This window comes from Beauveria bassiana, assembly GCF_000280675.1.
Source record: "Beauveria bassiana ARSEF 2860 unplaced genomic scaffold BBA_S00024, whole genome shotgun sequence".
NCBI classification, from domain to species: Eukaryota; Fungi; Ascomycota; class Sordariomycetes; order Hypocreales; family Cordycipitaceae; genus Beauveria; species Beauveria bassiana.
In genome coordinates, this window is record NW_007930859.1 from 82,803 (window position 1) to 100,917 (window position 18,115).

Sequence of the window (18,115 nt, forward strand, 5' to 3'; positions counted from 1 at the left end):
TAAGAATAAATGCAGGTGCTGCGCTTCTTCATGCAACAGGGAGAAGGTTAAATAGCTCGTGATGTCATTGACGTCTTGATTGGCCAAATCACCCCATACATCTGGCGACTTTTAGTACACCCGAGGCAGTTGCCTTGAATTCGATGCAACGCTTTTAATTGAGCGCGATGGTGGGCTGCAAATTGGACCGAATGATGGGTGGACAAATTAGTTAGAACTGGTAGCGCTGTTATGGTGGAATAGTTACAAATACGCAAATCGGACCTCGCCGCCGCAACTACGGAGGAGCAGAGAAATCATGCACTCACCCTATAAATGTGAAAATGTACTCAAATGTTGAATTTTTTTCTTCTTTCATGTACAATGTTTTCCCTGCAAATGCAAGCCGTGTTGAATGCCCCTTTGTTTTCTCCTCCATTCATCCTTTGCGGACTTGATGCTACTGCAACATATGCGCGCGATGGTCGATGAGGCGCTCAGCCTACAAGAAACCTCTTGTCTGACCAGTGTGTTGTAGCACCTTTCCAGCCTGTCCGCCATGATAGTGCGGCGCGCTCATGAGCGAGACGCCCTTTGGCGCTTTGCGGCAATGTGGTAGAACAAGCTCCCGTCAAATACCCTACGGACATCTTCCTTCTTCAGCCTTCCGTCCTCGGGCCAGATCATGAGATATGTGACGCCCCCTTATCGCTGTTAGCACTTCATTCATAATTGGTCTCCAACCTTTCCCATTCCCAAAAGCAGCCTTTGTAATTCTTAAAGGAAAAGACAGGTCCATACTCACACTCGAAAAATGCACCAAACCACCCGATAGGATCGGACAGCAGCCGCTGGCCTTTGAGCAGGTTGCTGATATCCCCCACTGTCAAGCTCTCCTTGTCAGTCGAGTATTTCGAAAAAATGTCTTCAAACTTTTGCGGGCTAAACCGTCCCTCGGTGTCATATGTATTGCTGTCGCTGCCATGCTTGGCCTTGTGGATATTGTCCAGGTTGATGCGAAAAAAGGGATCCGGGATGTAGCTCTTGAGCGTCGCATACGACATGTTGACGTGGATGATGAAGACGGAGAGCAAGGAGAACCAAATGCTGAATCCTAGTCTGCGAAAGCCAATGTAGGTGTCGGAAGGCCAAATGATTCCGTCCTTGTCCTGATTGTTGCAACACCGGTCAGTGGAGTGCCAACTTGTCGCGGCAAGGTAATCTATCTGGCTTACTCGGTCAAAGAAGTCGAGGTGCTGTTGCAGGACCTAAAAAAAAAGAAAAAGGACCATGCGTCAGAGTACATTGCACCAAAAATGTGAGCCGACTTAGGCTCGGTTTTTGCCCAGCTAAATACGCACAGTTGAATTCTTGTGCTGCTCGCTCCAGTTGTCAATAGTAGTACCGTGAGGTTGTTCGTATGATGGTGCAGTGTTGGCTCTAGTAGTTCCTATTTTGATATTTTTTGTTCAACGTCTGGCAAATCAGTAGCTGCTAGTACTTGCGGCACTTACCTGGATGTGGCAGCCGTTCGTCGTCGTCGGCCTCTATGAATGGCCGTCTTTCGACCGTCACTGGGACTGAAGGCACAGACGTCACGACATTCTCGGAAGAAGCGTCGTCATAAGGACTCCTGTCGCCCTCATTTGTTTTGAGTGATGGCATCGCGTAGCTTGATTGAAACGTCTGAACAATAAGCTTGTTCCAAGATTGACTGAGGAGCGGTCCGAATAACGCGTTGTAAAAAATGGTTTCGCTCAGGGTATAGATGCAACACAGCTGCGTGCCGGAAGAAATTCGTTCAGTCAATGCTATGCAAAGACTGCGACATGGACTCACCATCATATAGTCCTGAGAACCCCAACGTCATTTCATCATCATCGTCGCGTGTCTGTAGACAATGTAGGCATTAACACATGGAAATATTACAATGCGGAATAATACACTGGCGGCTGCAACGGGCAGATCCGTTCATCTAAAGTCGCAGACTTAGCAAGCCAACCAGTCACAGTTGCGTATGCGATGATGCATCGCAGTGGGATGTACGAAGATCAGGCCATTACTAGCCAATGATGGCATATCTATTAGAAATAAAGCGATTTGGTATCTAGCTCGTGCCTTTATCGAGCATATACTGTTGGAGTGGCACGATGGGTCCTAATTTCGCCGCAACAGTTTTGACATGTGAACGGCAAGGGCCGGATAATTGAATAATACTTTGTTGAAAACACATGACAATAAACCCCCGAATGAGAAGAGTAGCCAAAACAGCCTTAGCCCAGCGCACTGTGATAATGTCAATCTTTCCACGCAACTTATTAATCACCGACCGGCATAATCGCCTTTCCAGAGTCCAACGATGACGTTGAGAACATTGGTATCGCACTGAGCTTGGATGATGCTTGTAGCGATAATAATATGCACCATTGGACACTGTTGCCCGCCCTAGCGACCGGGTACACGACACTGCATATCCCCCAGAAAACTCTGGCCAATGTCGTAAGTGACTATGTGATCTTCAGTCTTCCAGTGCTCGAACAGGTAGATATCGGGGTTCCTTCTATTGATGCCTGCGACAAATACGACCCGTACGTATTTTGGGTCAATGATAAATAGTACCTCCTCTCTGTCCGCCCGTCTGGCTTATTTGGGAAGACTGCGCTACATAACTGTTCAACTTGTCTCGCACTCGTCTATGGTAGGGCAAGAGAACTATAGTCGTGCATTTCCGTGAATTGCGCTCTGTGAGCTGTCGTGCCCCAGGTGATGACAGTGACGAGGTTGATGGAGCGAGGTGCTCAAGCCACACGCAGACATGCAGTTCCTCCTACGGAGGAAACCGAGCTGAAACTTTTCTCTATTACCTTTGGTACTTTTGTAGAATTTCTGTAGAAAATTCCAATGCTTCTAAATCGATGATGATCGGCAAAGCCGACCTCAAGGCTAGCAAAGTGAGAGCATGCTAGACGCCAAGGCCATTTCCACGCGACGAGTACAAATCTAGATGAGAATGCAGGAAGTAATTAATCAATGCTGGCTCTGTGGGCTGGCTGAAAGGAAAATGGCCAGCTAAATTCAGAGTAGACCCTTGAGATTAAAAGTTTTTCCTTGTGTAATACTATTGGAAGCAGAGTGCTTTGATTGGCTTGGCGCATACTGCAGGCGAACATGTTTGCTTCTTAATAATTAATTAGAGCGCGTGGCGTCGACGAGATGCAGCAAAAACGCCGGCTATGCCGTCGAACGGTATAAAAACGACGCATCAAGATAATAACTGCCCAGATATTAGTAGTTGAATCAAGGATGTTAGTAGATCTCGTCTAGCCGCAGATTGAGACCAGTCAACCTGTGTGGGTTGCAGTTGCACAAGAGCGCTTCAAACCACTACTTACATTTTCTCTGATGCTGCGCGCGACCATGATTCGTTTCATAGAATCAGCACGTGGTCACAAAACGATGACGAGGGGAACAAATACGCGGCATAGGAGCAGTTCGTAGCAAGATATTCGATGGAGAATTTGTGCAAAATCTGTTGAGAACTGAGGAGGAGGAGGAGGTCAACCATCTGCTTCCCAGGCACAAGGCACAGGCACCAATCAAGTGAACCATGATCAGCAGACCCCTTCTCAAGCACGTCCGGCGTCTACTCCGTCGTCATCTCCAAGAGGTCCCCAGCACGTGGCACTTGGCAGGATCGAGACTACGATGAATTCAGTCTTGGTTTTCGTCAACATGACGACGCTGACTCACTCTTTTCCGACCGGAGCTTCATCAGTACTCGGTGTAACAGTTCAACTCGATACTCCGTGCACGAATCTGCAGAGCCAACCAAACTAACCAGCCCTGCCACACTAACTAGTTAGTTGTCCGGCCGTGGCTCCGAATTCAGTCATGCCGTGCCGGAGCACCGCCACTTCGAACATGCTACACACGGCTTCGACCGCGAAGCCTACCGTCGGTGAATGCCCAGCTCAGGCATCCGCCAAGATCGGGCGAGCATCTAGCTGAAGCCCGGGGCCCTCTTGTCAATCCCGGATCCACGCATTGCTCTAGAATGTAACGTATACGAAATTTTGAAATCGAATCCGCCGTCACCCACTGAATTTGAGATCTCCTATTTTTATAAAAACCCTTTTTTAGTCGTATTGTGAAACTTGAAGCCGTTACGAGGTGGCACAGGTCGAAGCATCTTGCTATTGTTCCTGGTGCAACTAAACAGTTTAAATTCCCACCACAACGGCTGCCCCGAATTGAACTTTTTTTTTTCTTTTTTTTTAATTGGCTTGCCTGCAGAAGAAGGCAATCAGCCGCGGCTGCACCGCAACGTGCCAATCACCACTTCCAGGCTGCAAATGTCCTGACCCCTGTTCTGGTTCCTGCAACGTCGCCATGCGCTCGTATGCAAAAAGGGGATGAAGAATGTCGCCGAAGAGGGTGTGAAGAAGGAAAACAAAACTACTTCACCAAGGCGGAATTCGCATTCTTCAATGGCAGCCTGTCATTCTCCTTGGGGGGGGAGGGAAAGAAAAGCAAAGAAAACATGCCCCAATCTAGAACCCCGCCGATCCGCGCCCAAACTTACCGGTTCTGAGCAGGCTTTCGGCGGTCATGCGAGGCTGCGCAACGCCCACGCTAATAAGCTGAATGACCCCTAAATTTACCATGCTTAAACAGATATGGTGCTCCGGTCTGACGCCATCTATTCTCTCCCGTCCCGTATAGACGGTACTTCTTAACTCTCCCATTGGCTACCAATGCCCCTGGACCAGTCAACGCCCAGTGTCCACCAAGGGGATGCGAGGCTGTCTTACGAATGCAGCTTTTCTTGCAAACGCCCAGGCAACAATTGTGCCTCGAGAATTGGCCCAATTCGCCGGCTAGTACAACATGTCATTGGTTCTTTGCTGCAAAGAGGCCACCGGGGGAGAGGGGGCTTATTCGGCCTGGCCGCCAACCAACCAGCACCAGCGACTGCGAGGCCAATTTTTTTTTTTTTTGGCTCCGTCTCTGCCGTGTCTGGAGCCTAGCAGGCACATTTGCGTAAGAAGAATTTCTGCCCATTCTAGTAAGGGTGGGCGTGGGAGATTTTTCCTCCTCGGCGCTCCGGCTAACCTCAATGCAGTCTCGTCTCGTCACACGGGCTGTGCCCCGGGGCTGGCTGGGAAGGCTAGCAGACGCGGTGAGGCTATGAAGCGCGAGGGTCGTGGATATATAAGCGATGCTTGATCCCAAGTTTTGGTCTCTTGGATTTCTTCAGACACCAAGAAACAAAGAGATCAGACCAGCTACTATAAGAGCAACGACAACAACAACAACAACAACAACAACAACAACAAAAACAACAGCAACAGCAACAGCAAGAAGCAACATTGTGGCAGGACAATTGTAAACACACAGCACAGATGACTTCTACCAACAGACCACTCGACGAGAGTACCGCAACTCTCGTCGCCCCCGACGACCACCTCCAGGTCAAGGACCTTCTCAGCACTCCCACCAATGCCTCTACTGCCATCAGCTCCGGCACCGTCAGCGACGAGGAGCCGTCTACGCCAGAACCTCTTGCAGACGTCCCCGTCTCTGTCCTGTGCGGCTGGCCACACACTGGCGGCCCCGACGGCAAACCCGGACACGAAGTGACAAAGGAATCGGGCTGGCCCCATGAGGATGATCCCAAAGACCCGGCTGCCGAGAAACCCAAGGGACGGCCTCCCGGGGGCACCACGCCTGACGATGGGTCTGGCTGGTGGCCTCATCCTGGGGATTCCGACAAGCCAGACCCCGCAAAGTGGCACACACTGAAAAGCACTACCAATGACGGCACCACTGATGCCGCTTCCAAGGACGACTCCGTCTCTGTGCTGTGCGGCTGGCCACATGCTGGCGGCCCCAACGGCAAATCTGGAGGCCAAGTGACAAAGGACTCTGGATGGCCACATGTCGACGACCCCAAACACCCGGCTGCCAAGTACGCCGAGGGACTGACTTCCCTGGGTTCATCTGACAAGCCTGATCCTGGGGATTCCTCCAAGGACGATCCCGCAAAGGGCTGGCCCAAGGGAAACTCTGACAAGCCAGACCCTGCGAAGCTGCACACCTTGAACGACACTAGCAATGACGGCGCTGATTCCACTTCTTCCCAGGATGGCTCCTCCGCCTCTGTTCTGCGGGCTGCTGCTGCCAAGAATCCCAGTGTCCCTGACAATGCGTCCGATCTTGTGCCCACGCCTGGGGATTTCTCCAAGCCAGACCCCGCCAACGGCTGGCCCAACGGCAACGACTCCAAGCCAGACCCCGCGAAGCGCGGCAGGCAGGGCCAGAGAGGCAACGGTGCTGCTGGCGGCGAGACCGACGACGACACTGATGCCCCTTTCAAGAACGAATCTGGCTGGCCACATTTCGACGGTCCTAATAAAGATTGGGCTGCTGCCAAGAATCACGGTGTGCCTGACAATGGGTCCGATCTTGTGCCTACACCTGGGGATTCGTCCAAGCCAGACCCCGCAAAGATCCTGCCAGACGACGACGGCAACGACGGCAACGACCAGACCCAGCCCGAGACTGCCGGCCCCAAACGACGCAAATCCGGCACTTTCGGCCCCGAGGGCCAGCCTCCCTGGGGCGTCAAGAACCTCGCGGCCACCGCCGCCGGCGCCGCCAACGCCACCAGTCTTGAAGGTCCCGAGGGCCAGCCTCCCTGGGGCGTCAAGAACCTCGCGGCCACCACCGCCGGCGCCAACGCCACCAGTCTCGAAGGCCCCGAGGGCCAGCCTCCCTGGGGCGTCAAGAACCTCGGTGCGGCCGTCAACGCCAAGGGCGTCGCAGGTCCCGAGGGACAGCCGCCGTGGGGTGTCAAGAACCTGGCGGCCTCGGACGGCGGCGGACCCGAGGGCCAGCCTCCGTGGGGGACCATAAAAGGCCGCGGCAAGGGCGGCGAGGACGGGGAACAGAAGAATGCCAGCAGCGCCTAGGAACTCGGGGCTGAGAGCAAGACGGCGCGGGGCGGGGGTGCAGCGGCTTTTGCGTCGCTACCGCGCTGGCTGCGCTCAGCCTTTCAGTATCCCCGTCGCGGTGAGTAGTTGTGGTGTTGGTGTGGGGTGTGGATGAAGGGCGATGGGAATGAAGGGATGATGAGGTTAGATTTGACATTCGCAAGAATCAGATTGTATTTTTCTCGTTGTGTATAGTTTAGTCTTTTGCTATTTATATTGAAGCTGGTTTTCAATGCTCAACTCACTTCCTTAGCATCACCATCTTGACAAGCGTGGGTTTTTTTGGCAAAGCTTAGATCTAAGGCCTGAGTCAACCTGCTCACAATTTGATGTTGTTTCCCAAGTTGCAACCCCTTGCACCTTTGCAAAAGCAAACGCCTTGATATCATCAGTTCCTTTCAGATGCCGCGGAGCTGTCGTAAACTAGACGAGACGCTGTATAGAATGGGACCATCTAGCAGCGTCGCTGTATTGATTCCTGCTCAAAAAAGCGACCGACTAGCATAATTCAAAACTCGCCATCTTCTCCTATTTATTGAATGATTTTCAGCAGCATCACCTTCCCCAGGCATATGCTTGCAGTTTGTATGTTGCAGACCCCGCCTAGACAAACCAGCCCTCCAGCCTCACTACCAAATTTTCTCCCACCATCAAGGTCCTCTTCCGCAGCGCCACGGCACCTCTTGGCACGGATCAAAAGAAACGGGCTTCCAGATAACTCCTGAAGGAAGCCTCCTTCTCCCCTTTCTTCATTACTTGCCATGGTGCAGCGCGACAATCTACTACCTGTGGCCTTTGGCGGGGTGCTCATTTCGCTCGTCATGATGCTCGCCATGCCCTTTAACCTGCTCGTCGTCGGCGCGCTGGCCACGTTTCTGCTCGGCATCCTGGGCAGCTTCTACAGCGGCGATGCCATGGGCAAGGTCAAGTCGGCAGTCACCTCGACGGAAATTTTCGCCGAGCAGATTCCGGTGCGTGTTTTTTTTTCTTCTTTCTCCTTCTTTCTTTATCCACCACGCTTTTGTGTGACGGACGAACTCGAAAGAAATTCTCGTTTTGGCGCTAACCTTGAGGAAAACGACATAGTCGCAGACAATGCACGATTCGGAGGACGCGATTGATATGCTCGAGAGCTTTAGGCGCGCGCAGGAACCAATCAAGGGCTCGCGCCACGAGACTGAAAAGGAGAGGCTGCTGCAAAGTCTGCGGCGCGACCGCAATTGGTCGTCCACGCACCCGCGGCACCGCCTGCTGGACGCGCTCTTTGGCTTCCAGAGCTACTACGAGAGACAGCAGGTCGAGCTCGAGCGCTTTCGCGGCCTCTACAAGCACCTAAGCAAGAAGCACAAGACGGTACGATCTCGGACCCTTTTTCTTCTTTTTTTTTTTTTTTTTTTTAAAAAAAGTAATGCTGGCTGACAATCACAGCTGCTTGACCTCCACATCCAGTACTCGTCCAAGTTTGACCGTGTCGATGAGCACCTCCTCCTCAACCAGCGGCTCTGCGACAAGATTGTCCAGACTGCGCTCGCCTACTACCAGATCCCGCCCGCGGAGCTCAAAAAGCACGCCGCCGAGACCCTCTCCGCCGGGAAGCGCGCCGACAGGACGTCCGTCTCGCAGGCGCTCAAGCACTATGTCCGCGACTGGTCCTCGTCAGGCCACACCGAGTCCGAGGAGACGTTTCCCGCGCTCCTCGGCACGCTAGAGGCGCTGTTTCCCAACCGAAAGGAACGGGAACAAGACGCGCCGCCGCTGCGGGTGCTGCTGCCCGGGTCGGGCGTGAACCGCCTCGCGCACGAGGTGGCCAAGTTGGGCGGCTTCGAGGTCACGGCCAACGAGTGGTCCGCGTACATGAATGTCGCGTACCGCTTTCTCGAGACGTTTCCAGACACAAACGCGTCGTCGTTTCATCCATTCGCCGACACGTGGTCGCACCACATCACCGAGGACGACATGGTCCGCACCATTCGGTTTCCAGAGGTCGACGTGGACCGCGCGGCGGTGCTGCTCGTAGAGGGCGACTTCACCACCGTCTTCAACCACGAGCCCGGCTCGTACGACGTGCTGCTGACGTATTTTTTCATCGACACGGCGCGCAACCTCATGATGTACTTTGACACAATCACCAAGCTGCTCAAGCCCGGCGGCTACTGGATCAACCTCGGCCCGCTGCTGTACGGCACCGGCCCGCTGGTGCAGCTCTCGCTCGAGGAGATTCTCTCCGTCACGGAGACGATGGGCTACGACTACGTCGAGACGGAGGAAAAGTACGGCAGTCTGACGATTCCGGGGCGCACGGTCCGCGGCATGCGCGCCGTGTACAGCTTCAACGACAAGGCGCTCACCACCAGTGCGTACAAGGCGCAGTTTTGGGTAGCGCGGAAGCAGTAACAAACATTCAACTCTGCAGTCATGGCAATATACTTGATTTCACCTTTCCTCAAGAGTTGATGCATTCTTCACGTAGATACATGTCATGGACACTACTGAGCCTCGACTCCCGCATCACCCACCGGCGCAATCACCGTATAGCTCATTGCACTCCCCCGCGGCTGCACCCCCGTCGTCAGCAGCAGCGGCGTCATCTCCCCGTCCTCTGAGAACATGAGCTGCGGCCTCTCCCTCCTGTAGAACCGCACCTCGCCCCCATCATCCCACCTCACCGTCGTGTCAAACGCGAGTGAGCGCTGTGTCGACAGCGTCCACGGCCCCGCGTAGTCTCTCGCGTACGCGTGCCGCCCGACCTTGGGCCCGTTGCCGAACCCGCCCTCGGCCTCGAGCGAGTGCGTCAGCATGTGCCAGTGCCCGCGCTTGTCGCGCCACACAAACGGGTCCTCGTTGTCGGCCTCGAACACGGGATCCGGCTGTACGCGGTGATACGGGCCTCGGTACCCGGTCGCGGCGACGGCGAGGTTGATTTGCTCGCGGCCGAGGCAGTCGTACGGGCATCCGCGATACGCCAGCAGAATCGCGGGCGTCTCGTCTTTGCCGGCCGCGTACAGCGGAAACGCCGACGGATTCGTCACGTCGGCGTCCCAGTCTGTGCTGCTGTTGGTGCCCGAAAACACCTGTCCCGCGCTCGTCCACGTCCGCAGGTCGCTGCTCGTCATGACCGAGATGCCGCTCTCACCATTGTTTGCGTTTCCCGGGCCGCACGAAAACTTCCTGCCTGTGCACCGCGACGCGTCCACCTCGGTCGGGCAGCCTATATAGTACATCAAGTACGCCTGGTCCGCCGGGCTGCGCACCACGGTCGGGTTGTGCGCAAACGTGCCCGCGACCTCGTCGGCAAACACGTACGGCCCGGCCGCGCCCTCGCGCGACTCGGCGCGCACGATGCGCGAGTACGGCGCCCAGTAGTCCAGCCCGCAGCCGTGCGCAAACTCGGCCGCAAAGAGGTGGTGCAGCCCGTCGTCGAACGGGTCGCGAACGATGCGCGCGCCCCACGACGACGTGCCCTCCGCGGTGCGGTTGTACCCGGAGCGGCGCTTGGCCGGGCGCAGATCCAGCACCCCGCAGTCCGGGCCCGTCCAGCCGGCGTCGCAGGCGCAGCTGCCGGAGACGATGTTGCAGAGGCCGTTGAGGCTGCAGTCTTCGTCGGTGGCGCAGCGGTGGGGGCTGCTGGCGACGGCGGAGGCTAGCGAAGTGAGGGCGAGGATGCGCGGGAGCGCGAGACGGACGGTGGTGAGGAGGGCCTTCATCGTGTAGTGGGGTGGGTGTGCAGTCGCCAAAGGGTCGAGGAGGTTGGCGAGGGCCTCGGCGATGGTGGTGAGCATGCCGGAGGGGCGCGCGCACCGAGGCAGTCTGTGCGGGGTGACGACGCGACTTTATGGGGGTTTGACGGGGCAGTAGTTTATGTAAGGAGTTTCCGGACTCGTCACGTCTATATATCAAGCACTTATGCATGGAATATTTATGAGCATGCGTGCATGCTCGTATGTCATGGCCGAATCGGGGTGACGGTGGAAAAGCCGACGGCTATTCTCCAGCCCTTACTAACTAGGGATCATCTGGGGGATCGACGACAAAGAGATTATGGGGGCGGCGAAAAAAAGTAAAATAGTACGGATAGTATGCAATCGAGATTGCTACTGGTCTCAATTGCGGCTGGGAGCACTGCTCTCTTCTCAGCAGCTAAATAAACTACTTCTTCACGTCTTTATGACCAACTTTGCGCCGTCGTAATCAAGATATGCAGCCCCTTCTGCTCCTCAATCGTAAAGCCCATCCTCCTGTCCACCTCCCGCCTCCTCCTCCGCCGCGTGCACCGATCAATTTACGACCAAATAATCACACTAGCTATTTAGGCACGGCTCGGCCTCCTAGAAACTCGTTCTCATCACCCCATCTCCCCACTACGGCGAACCTACCCTTGTGGACCGCAGGGTCACCACCACTCTCCGCTATTCACACCACCATCCTAATTTGTATATACACTGGCAATTCAATACTCTGTGACTATTAATAATATTGCCAAGACGTTGCACCTTATACTCTGCGAATCGAAAACAAAGGCGTAGAAAGGCCAACGTCGATCGACGCACCAAGTAGTGCTGGAGCCTATCAGAACACCCAAAACGCCGACCGCACCACAGCTGGCTCTCACTCTCTTGTGACGAGACTCTTGTCCATAATAGGAAGCTCATGTATCTCAGACCTCTCGAGAGCGGTTCCTGGTGAGAATATGCACGTTATACGGACCGCGAAGGATTCGCCAACCTGCATTCGCTCCGCGTTTCGTCTCCCCACATGGGCTGCAAGAGGGTGCATGAATTCGGCGACATAATGCCGTGCTTCCCACCAGTACGGAAACGCAGTGGGAATGTGAAGAGACATCGTCGACACCATGCAGATTCGGGTGGACGATTGCAGAAAAGTCGGGTTCACGCGTACTACGTACAGGATACTATCTGCAGAGAATATGTATCGCTCGTCACGTCTGTACTCGAGGCCTCTAATACTTGACACTAAACAGCTGCCAGTAACTAGGGTCCTTGCTGGACGACGGCGAGCCACTGCCCTTGCCGACGCCCCAGTACTCGCTCGTCTCCTTTTCAAGCAGACTGTATCCCTTGCCAGCGACGTAGTCAACGGTAAAGACGGCCGCCTTGTCCTTGCTGTCGCAGAGGACGCCGTCCGTGCAAATGTAATCGTCGCAGGCCACGTTGCTAATTGTAAAGTCGCTGCCGCCAAGCTCGACAACGTGAACAACCCAGCGCTGGGCCTTCTTCTCATGTTTGGCCGTGGCCTCCTGCAGAATTGGCTTCTCGTTGCCGCCGCACTTCGTGGCCGTGAGGGCCTGACCGTTGCTTTCGAATGTAAGGTAGCGACCCTCGGTGAGCTTACCGCGGACTGACTTGAAGCCATTGCCGACAACAGTGGTCATGTCCTGAATAGCACCGGGCCCCGTGTATGGTGCAGGAGGCTGGTGCTCCTTGTGCATCGCCCGACAGTACGAGGCGCCGTCCCACTTACCCTTGGAGTTCTTGTGCGGCTCGGGCGTGTCGGGCAGCTCCACGACCTCGTAGTTGGGCGTATCAAAGTCAAAGGCATTGACAAGGTCGCCCATATTTTCACGGCGCCAATGTACCATCTCATCCGTCTTGACGTCGCGACCCTTGGCCTCCTGCCACTTCTCGAGGAAGAGAATTTGTGAGTTGTGGTCGGTGTGCTCAGTGTAGACGCCACCGTTGCGTGTCCAGGGCGAGATTATGTAAAAAGGCACGCGGTAGCCTGGACCAGTAAAGGTATAACCGACTTTGCCGTAAGGATCTTCGAGCCACTCGCCAGCAGTACCCTTAGGAGAGCGAAACGGGTCAACATGGTCGGCCCAACCGCCAGTTTCATCGTACGAGTAGATGAGGGCCGTTCTGTTGTACTTGGGCGACTTGATGACGGCGTCGGCAATCTTGCGCTGCAGCCAGCCGCCGTCCTTGGGCATATAAGGGGTATGCTCTGATAGCACCATGGGGCCGATAATGTATGAGAGCTCAGGAAGGGTCCCGTTGGCAGCACGCTCGTAGAAAGAGTCCATAGATGAGCCCACCATGCCCTTCTTGTAGAGCGGAGATGATTCGGGGGCATCCTGGAACTGGCCAAACCAGGCATAGGGGTTATCATCAAAGTTGTCGTCGGTGTCCTGGAAGACAGTCCACGAGACATTGGCCTTTTCGAACATTTCACCAGTCGTCTTCCACTTGAGCGGGTAGCAGTTGATGCCACCGGCTTCACAGCCCGGGGTCTCGTGGTTGTCAATGTAAGGGTTGCCGCCCTGATCGGGCTTCTGAGGCCCGCCTGGGGAGTTGATGGAGCCAGAGACCCAAGTTACTCGATTCGGGCTCGTAGAGGCAACAACACCCTCCTGAATCATGTTAGCGAGTATTACCTTGATAGCTGTGCGTTATATACCTGGTACATGTCACCGATGACCCAACCGTCAGCAAGAGCCCATTGGATAGGAATATCCTTTTGTTGAAAGTAGCCGATGCTGTAGACGGTATTGTTCATGGCCCAATGATCGTTGGTGCCATGGTTCCAAGCGGCATGGTTCTCGAACCAGCCATTGCTACCAGCATACATGCACTGGGTAATGTCGTTCCACTCGCCGCCAAGGTAGTTGAGGTACCAAGGGTTGATGTGATTAGCTTTGGTGGTCATCTTGGCGTCGACCACTTGGTTCCAAACGGGCTTGTCGCCATTCATCTGCAAATTGGCATCGGCGAAGCCACGGACACCAGGCATAGTACCAAAGTAGTGGTCAAACGCACGATTTTCTGCATGGTGTTGGCTAGGCATTACAGTAGATAGCGAAACGGACTCACCCTGCATAAAGAGGACGACATGGTCAATGTCGGCGAGGCTATCGGCCTTGACAGGCCGGGACCAGTATAAAAAGGCACCGGCAGCCAAGGAAGCGATGCGAATGGTAGTCATGATGGCGGAGTGGCATCCATTCGTGAGTTGGAACAGCACGTACAAGGTCACGCCGCAATGGGGGTGGCTCATATAACTACTCAGTATGACCAGCGAATGCTACTTTAGCCTAATTCTTCGCCGGACACAGCGGCCGGAGCGCGGACGAGTGCCACGCCAGACGGCGAGAGCGCGGCCGAGGGCCAGGTCCCAGGACATTGTGTATTTGTCGGGTGGGCGGGGGAGTGTGTTCCGGTCATGCAACGTAGTTTGATCCAATCCCATCACCACGGCCATGCATGTGGACAATGGATGTGGGCGTGTGGGGTGTGCGAGGTGCGAGGGACTGAAGGCAAGGAACACGAGGAAGGGTAGAGGCGGCTTGGTGGTGTGATGGTGATGGTGGTGAGTGAAGCCAGTAAACCAATGGGCGAATGAGAGGCGCTGTATTTGCATAAAGAGGGGGATACAGTGGATATAGCCCTGTGACTAGCGCTGTAATCGGGTGGATGTGGTCCTGTAGCCCCTGGAAGCGCAGTGGGGTAGCGGCAGGGGCGTGTTATCTGCGGGCCATGGCGCATCGGTACCTGCAAATAACTAGATCTGTCTTCCGTCGAAAGTTTGTCTCCAGGCCACCTTGACGTTTAATCAAGTTTGATCAAGTCTATACATGTTCGAGAAGATTCAGATGCTAGATTTGACAAGTTGCGTGATACTAGACATCGCGGAGTCGTCACTTTCTTCCCACTTCGCTCATCTCGCAAGCCTTTGTAAACTCCTTTAGAAGGGACTATCATCAACTAATATTAGCAACCTTTCAGGAATAGGTGTGCCGACAGAATATCAAGAGCCTCGAACACATACCTTGAAGTCATGATCAGCGAGAGACATGAACACCTTGTGCTTGTCCATCTTCAACTTGGTTACCCGCGGGCTCTTGATGCCAAAGGCAATGCGAGCAAGAAATCGTGGATCGTCGCGCACATCGCACGCAACAAGTATTCGCTTAATGCCCGCCATGTCAGTCACCTTCTTTGGCCGCGGGGGCATGGCGGTCCGCCGTCCGGTCAGGCAGTGCGTGCAGTGGCCGCACTTGGACTTGCCATCTGGCAAGCCCATGCCAAAGTGCTGCGCTAGGGCGAGCGCGAGGCACTTGTCGCCCGTGATGAGATCCTCCACCTTTTTCGTGCGCTGCAGGGAGTCCTCCTCGCGCCGCGAGAGATCTACGTGCAGGCGCTCGGCTAGCACATCAATCTCTGCGGCAGAAGAGGGCAGCGGCTGCATAATGCGGTATCGCTGCTCGAGGCCGCCGGCCTTGAGCTCAATGACGCCAGCGTTGTTCAGGTCTGTAAGTTTGCTGACAATGTCGGCGCGGCGGATCCCCGTTTGCGAGACGATGCTGTTAACATCTACGTAATAAAACTTTGACTTTTTAACAGCCCGGGCGTATATTGCCTTGCTTGAGGGAGAATTCTCCTTGCTCATGCGTGCAAAGTACACATTTGTTGGCACAAACTTGTATTCGCTGTACTCCGGCGTGATCGCTCGAATCAGTTCGAATTGCAACTCCAGTGCTGCGTAGATGGTCCCTAGTGTACCCGTACGAATGTCAAATTCGCGCGATTGGACATAGTGACTTGTTTTGAAACTGTCTCCGACGGGCTTGGCTACGTTCTCCCGATTGAAAATGTCGCTCAAGAATGCTTTCAGGGACCGGAGAGATGGCAAGTCGCCTCGGGCAAAGTTTTCGCGGAGGTACCAGTCGTCAGGGCAGACATAGTACATGCAATTGCTTGTTTTCCCGTCACGTCCGGCGCGCCCAATCTGCTGGCAGTACTCTTCCACCGTAGACGAAAGGTCGAAGTGGATAATGCTGCGGATGTCTGGCTTATCGATGCCCATGCCGAATGCAATGGTAGCGACAATGATTCGCACTTTGTTAGCCAGAAACTTGTCCTGGATTTGCGTCTTGAGTTCCACATTCAGCCCGGCATGAAATGCCTCCGCATCATAGCCATGCTTTCGCAGGTCAGCCGCCATCATCTCTGCTTGCTGTTGGAGGGTGACGTAGACGAGAGTCGGTCCTGCATTTTTGTTGAGAAAGTCAAAGAGGAGAGGAACCTTGTCCTCTTTAGCTTTTGCTGCCTTTACATGGAGGTTGAGGTTCGGCCGGTAGAGGGTAGTGCGAAAGACGCCTTCTGGCTGGATCTGGAAGGCATCGCAGATGTCCTCGATAACTTTTGGCGTTGCAGTTGCCGTGAGGCAGACTACCCGCTCCGCCTTGATCTCGTTGGCAAAGCGAGAAACTTTGAGGTACTCGGGACGAAAGGAATGGCCCCATTCGGAGACGCAGTGTGCCTCGTCAACAGCTAAGAGGCGGACACCGCCCCGGACATTGCGCATGTTTTCGACGAAGCCTTCGTTATTGAGTCGCTCCGGGGCGCAGTACAAAAGGCGTAGTTTGCCTTCTCGGAGACCCGCGTAGATTTTCTGCTCTTGCTCCCAGGTTTTAGTCGAGTCGAGACATTCAGCGGGTAGGTTTCGCCGTTGCAGCGCGTCGACTTGATCCTTCATCAGGGCAATGAGTGGTGAGACGACAATGCTGATGCCATGCTCGCCGGGTGCCTTCGAGCCGCTCTTAACGTCCAGCTGCTCGAAAGAAAAGGCGGGTATCTGTATACGTGTCATTTAATTGAACGAGATCGTGTCTGCCATGGTAGCCAACCTGATAGCAAAGCGACTTTCCGGCGCCAGTGGGAAACACAGTTAGGGCGTTTTCGCCAGCGAGAAGCCTTTGAATTGCGCCTGCTTGCTCATGGCGAAACGCTTTGTACCCGAAAGTTTCGGTAAGCAGGTTCTGCGCAACGTGCATCAGCTCTGATGCGTCGGCAAGGTTTACTTCTCCGGACACATCGCGCTGCTTCTTTAGCAGGTCAACATCTTGGCTGCTCTCCGGCTCTCGCTTTCGCTTTACCGCAGCGGAGGAATACTGGGTAGATGCTAGCATGTCAGCATCTACACCATCAAATAGGTCGTCCCCGGAGTCAAAGTCGCTCATTCTCGTGATTGGTGCGAACGCGGAAGAATTTGGGTGCCTTTGGTGCTGTTTGTCTAGGGAGCACGATCTCGTGCACATAGAGAGCTCATGAGAGCAAGCAGCTATGCATCACGATCTTTGCCACGCGTTTTTCATATGCCATTCGCTGGTTGACGTTGGTGTGATGATTCCGCGGTAGCTGACGATGTAGGTATTGTCACGGTTGGGTGCTGCTTCGGAGGATTTTGGCAGACATTACTAACACAGCGCGGCTCCACACGGCTGGAAACCTGCATCAACACAGGAATCAGAAGTCATCAAGCATTCAATGTCGTTGTTATCATTATCATCGCTACTATAGTCACTGTACTGACATTAGTATTACTAGTGAGACAAAGGACGTGTTTTTTCGTGCAACTTACGATGGAGGAGCTCGCTTCGGCGTCTAATGGCTTCGTCAGTCACCCCTAACCCCGAATTGATTGACAATTAGGCCGAACCGTTTATTTATACATATTTATTATACCCCTTTTCCTAATAACACGCCGTATAATGCTTTTTCGTGCTAATCAAGGTATCATTGGTGGAACTACCACAGCTGTAAAATGCAGTGTTGATGCTACGGCGTCGCTCGCTACGGGGCGCATGGGCAAACCGTACGGGACTTTTGTACCCCCACTCTATACCTCTATACCTAGGTACCTACCTAGCACAGAGGGCGTGTTCCTGGGCCACCTAGACGTTTGGATGCTATTTGGGAGTTGAGAGGGGAAAGTCCCGATTCTGGTGAGTGATTTGTCTTCCTGTTTGGCATTGCTCGTGAATCTGTTCGAGGTCTGCGTAAACCACCTCTCGTACGTGTTGGAAAAGCCCGCCGTCCGGCAGTAGCTACAGATCTCCGCCACAGCGTACCTGGCGTGCCTGGCACGCCTGGGTACCTGATTGTTGACCGCAGCGGGGCTCTCCAGGGGCCACTTCTAAACCCGCCCCGAAGCCGGCTCTTTCGGCGGTCATTTAGCGTTCTTTAGTGCCCAGAAGCAAGCCCAGATGGTGGGGTTCCTGGCACACGTGCCCCAGGTGCCAGTCTTGGCTGGCTTTCAATCTACCTACCTAGAACTGTCCACCCCTCAACTATGACAAACACCACCTATAATATATTCGATTCCAGTGACTCGCCTTCCTTCAACGCATC

The 18,115-nt window shown here is 54.3% G+C and overlaps 6 protein-coding genes across 6 annotated transcripts; 2 read left to right on the forward strand and 4 right to left on the reverse strand.

Moving 5' to 3' along the window:
* Positions 1–555: 555 nt before the first annotated feature.
* Positions 556–1,644, reverse strand: BBA_07305 (calcium binding protein Caleosin; the record flags this gene model as incomplete). Its single annotated transcript, XM_008602402.1, has 5 exons — positions 556–683; positions 785–1,148; positions 1,215–1,247; positions 1,341–1,429; positions 1,494–1,644. 5 exons carry the CDS (start codon positions 1,642–1,644, stop codon positions 556–558), a joined length of 765 nt encoding a protein of 254 aa, XP_008600624.1.
* A 3,737-nt stretch (positions 1,645–5,381) lies between these two features.
* Positions 5,382–6,950, forward strand: BBA_07306 (uncharacterized protein; the record flags this gene model as incomplete). The annotated part of the gene is made up of 1 exon (XM_008602403.1): positions 5,382–6,950. One exon carries the CDS (start codon positions 5,382–5,384, stop codon positions 6,948–6,950), a length of 1,569 nt encoding a protein of 522 aa, XP_008600625.1.
* A 782-nt stretch (positions 6,951–7,732) lies between these two features.
* Positions 7,733–9,365, forward strand: BBA_07307 (methyltransferase-like protein; the record flags this gene model as incomplete). Its single annotated transcript, XM_008602404.1, has 3 exons — positions 7,733–7,942; positions 8,058–8,324; positions 8,400–9,365. 3 exons carry the CDS (start codon positions 7,733–7,735, stop codon positions 9,363–9,365), a joined length of 1,443 nt encoding a protein of 480 aa, XP_008600626.1.
* A 92-nt stretch (positions 9,366–9,457) lies between these two features.
* BBA_07308 (uncharacterized protein) lies at positions 9,458–10,750 on the reverse strand (the record flags this gene model as incomplete). The annotated part of the gene is made up of 1 exon (XM_008602405.1): positions 9,458–10,750. One exon carries the CDS (start codon positions 10,748–10,750, stop codon positions 9,458–9,460), a length of 1,293 nt encoding a protein of 430 aa, XP_008600627.1.
* Positions 10,751–11,928: 1,178 nt separating this feature from the next.
* Positions 11,929–13,907, reverse strand: BBA_07309 (Phosphoesterase-like protein; the record flags this gene model as incomplete). The annotated part of the gene is made up of 3 exons (XM_008602406.1): positions 11,929–13,335; positions 13,383–13,747; positions 13,796–13,907. The coding sequence occupies 3 exons, from the start codon at positions 13,905–13,907 to the stop codon at positions 11,929–11,931; spliced, it is 1,884 nt and encodes a 627-aa protein (XP_008600628.1).
* Positions 13,908–14,619: 712 nt separating this feature from the next.
* Positions 14,620–16,944, reverse strand: BBA_07310 (ATP-dependent DNA helicase recQ; the record flags this gene model as incomplete). The annotated part of the gene is made up of 3 exons (XM_008602407.1): positions 14,620–14,676; positions 14,751–16,559; positions 16,612–16,944. 3 exons carry the CDS (start codon positions 16,942–16,944, stop codon positions 14,620–14,622), a joined length of 2,199 nt encoding a protein of 732 aa, XP_008600629.1.
* Positions 16,945–18,115: the final 1,171 nt, after the last annotated feature.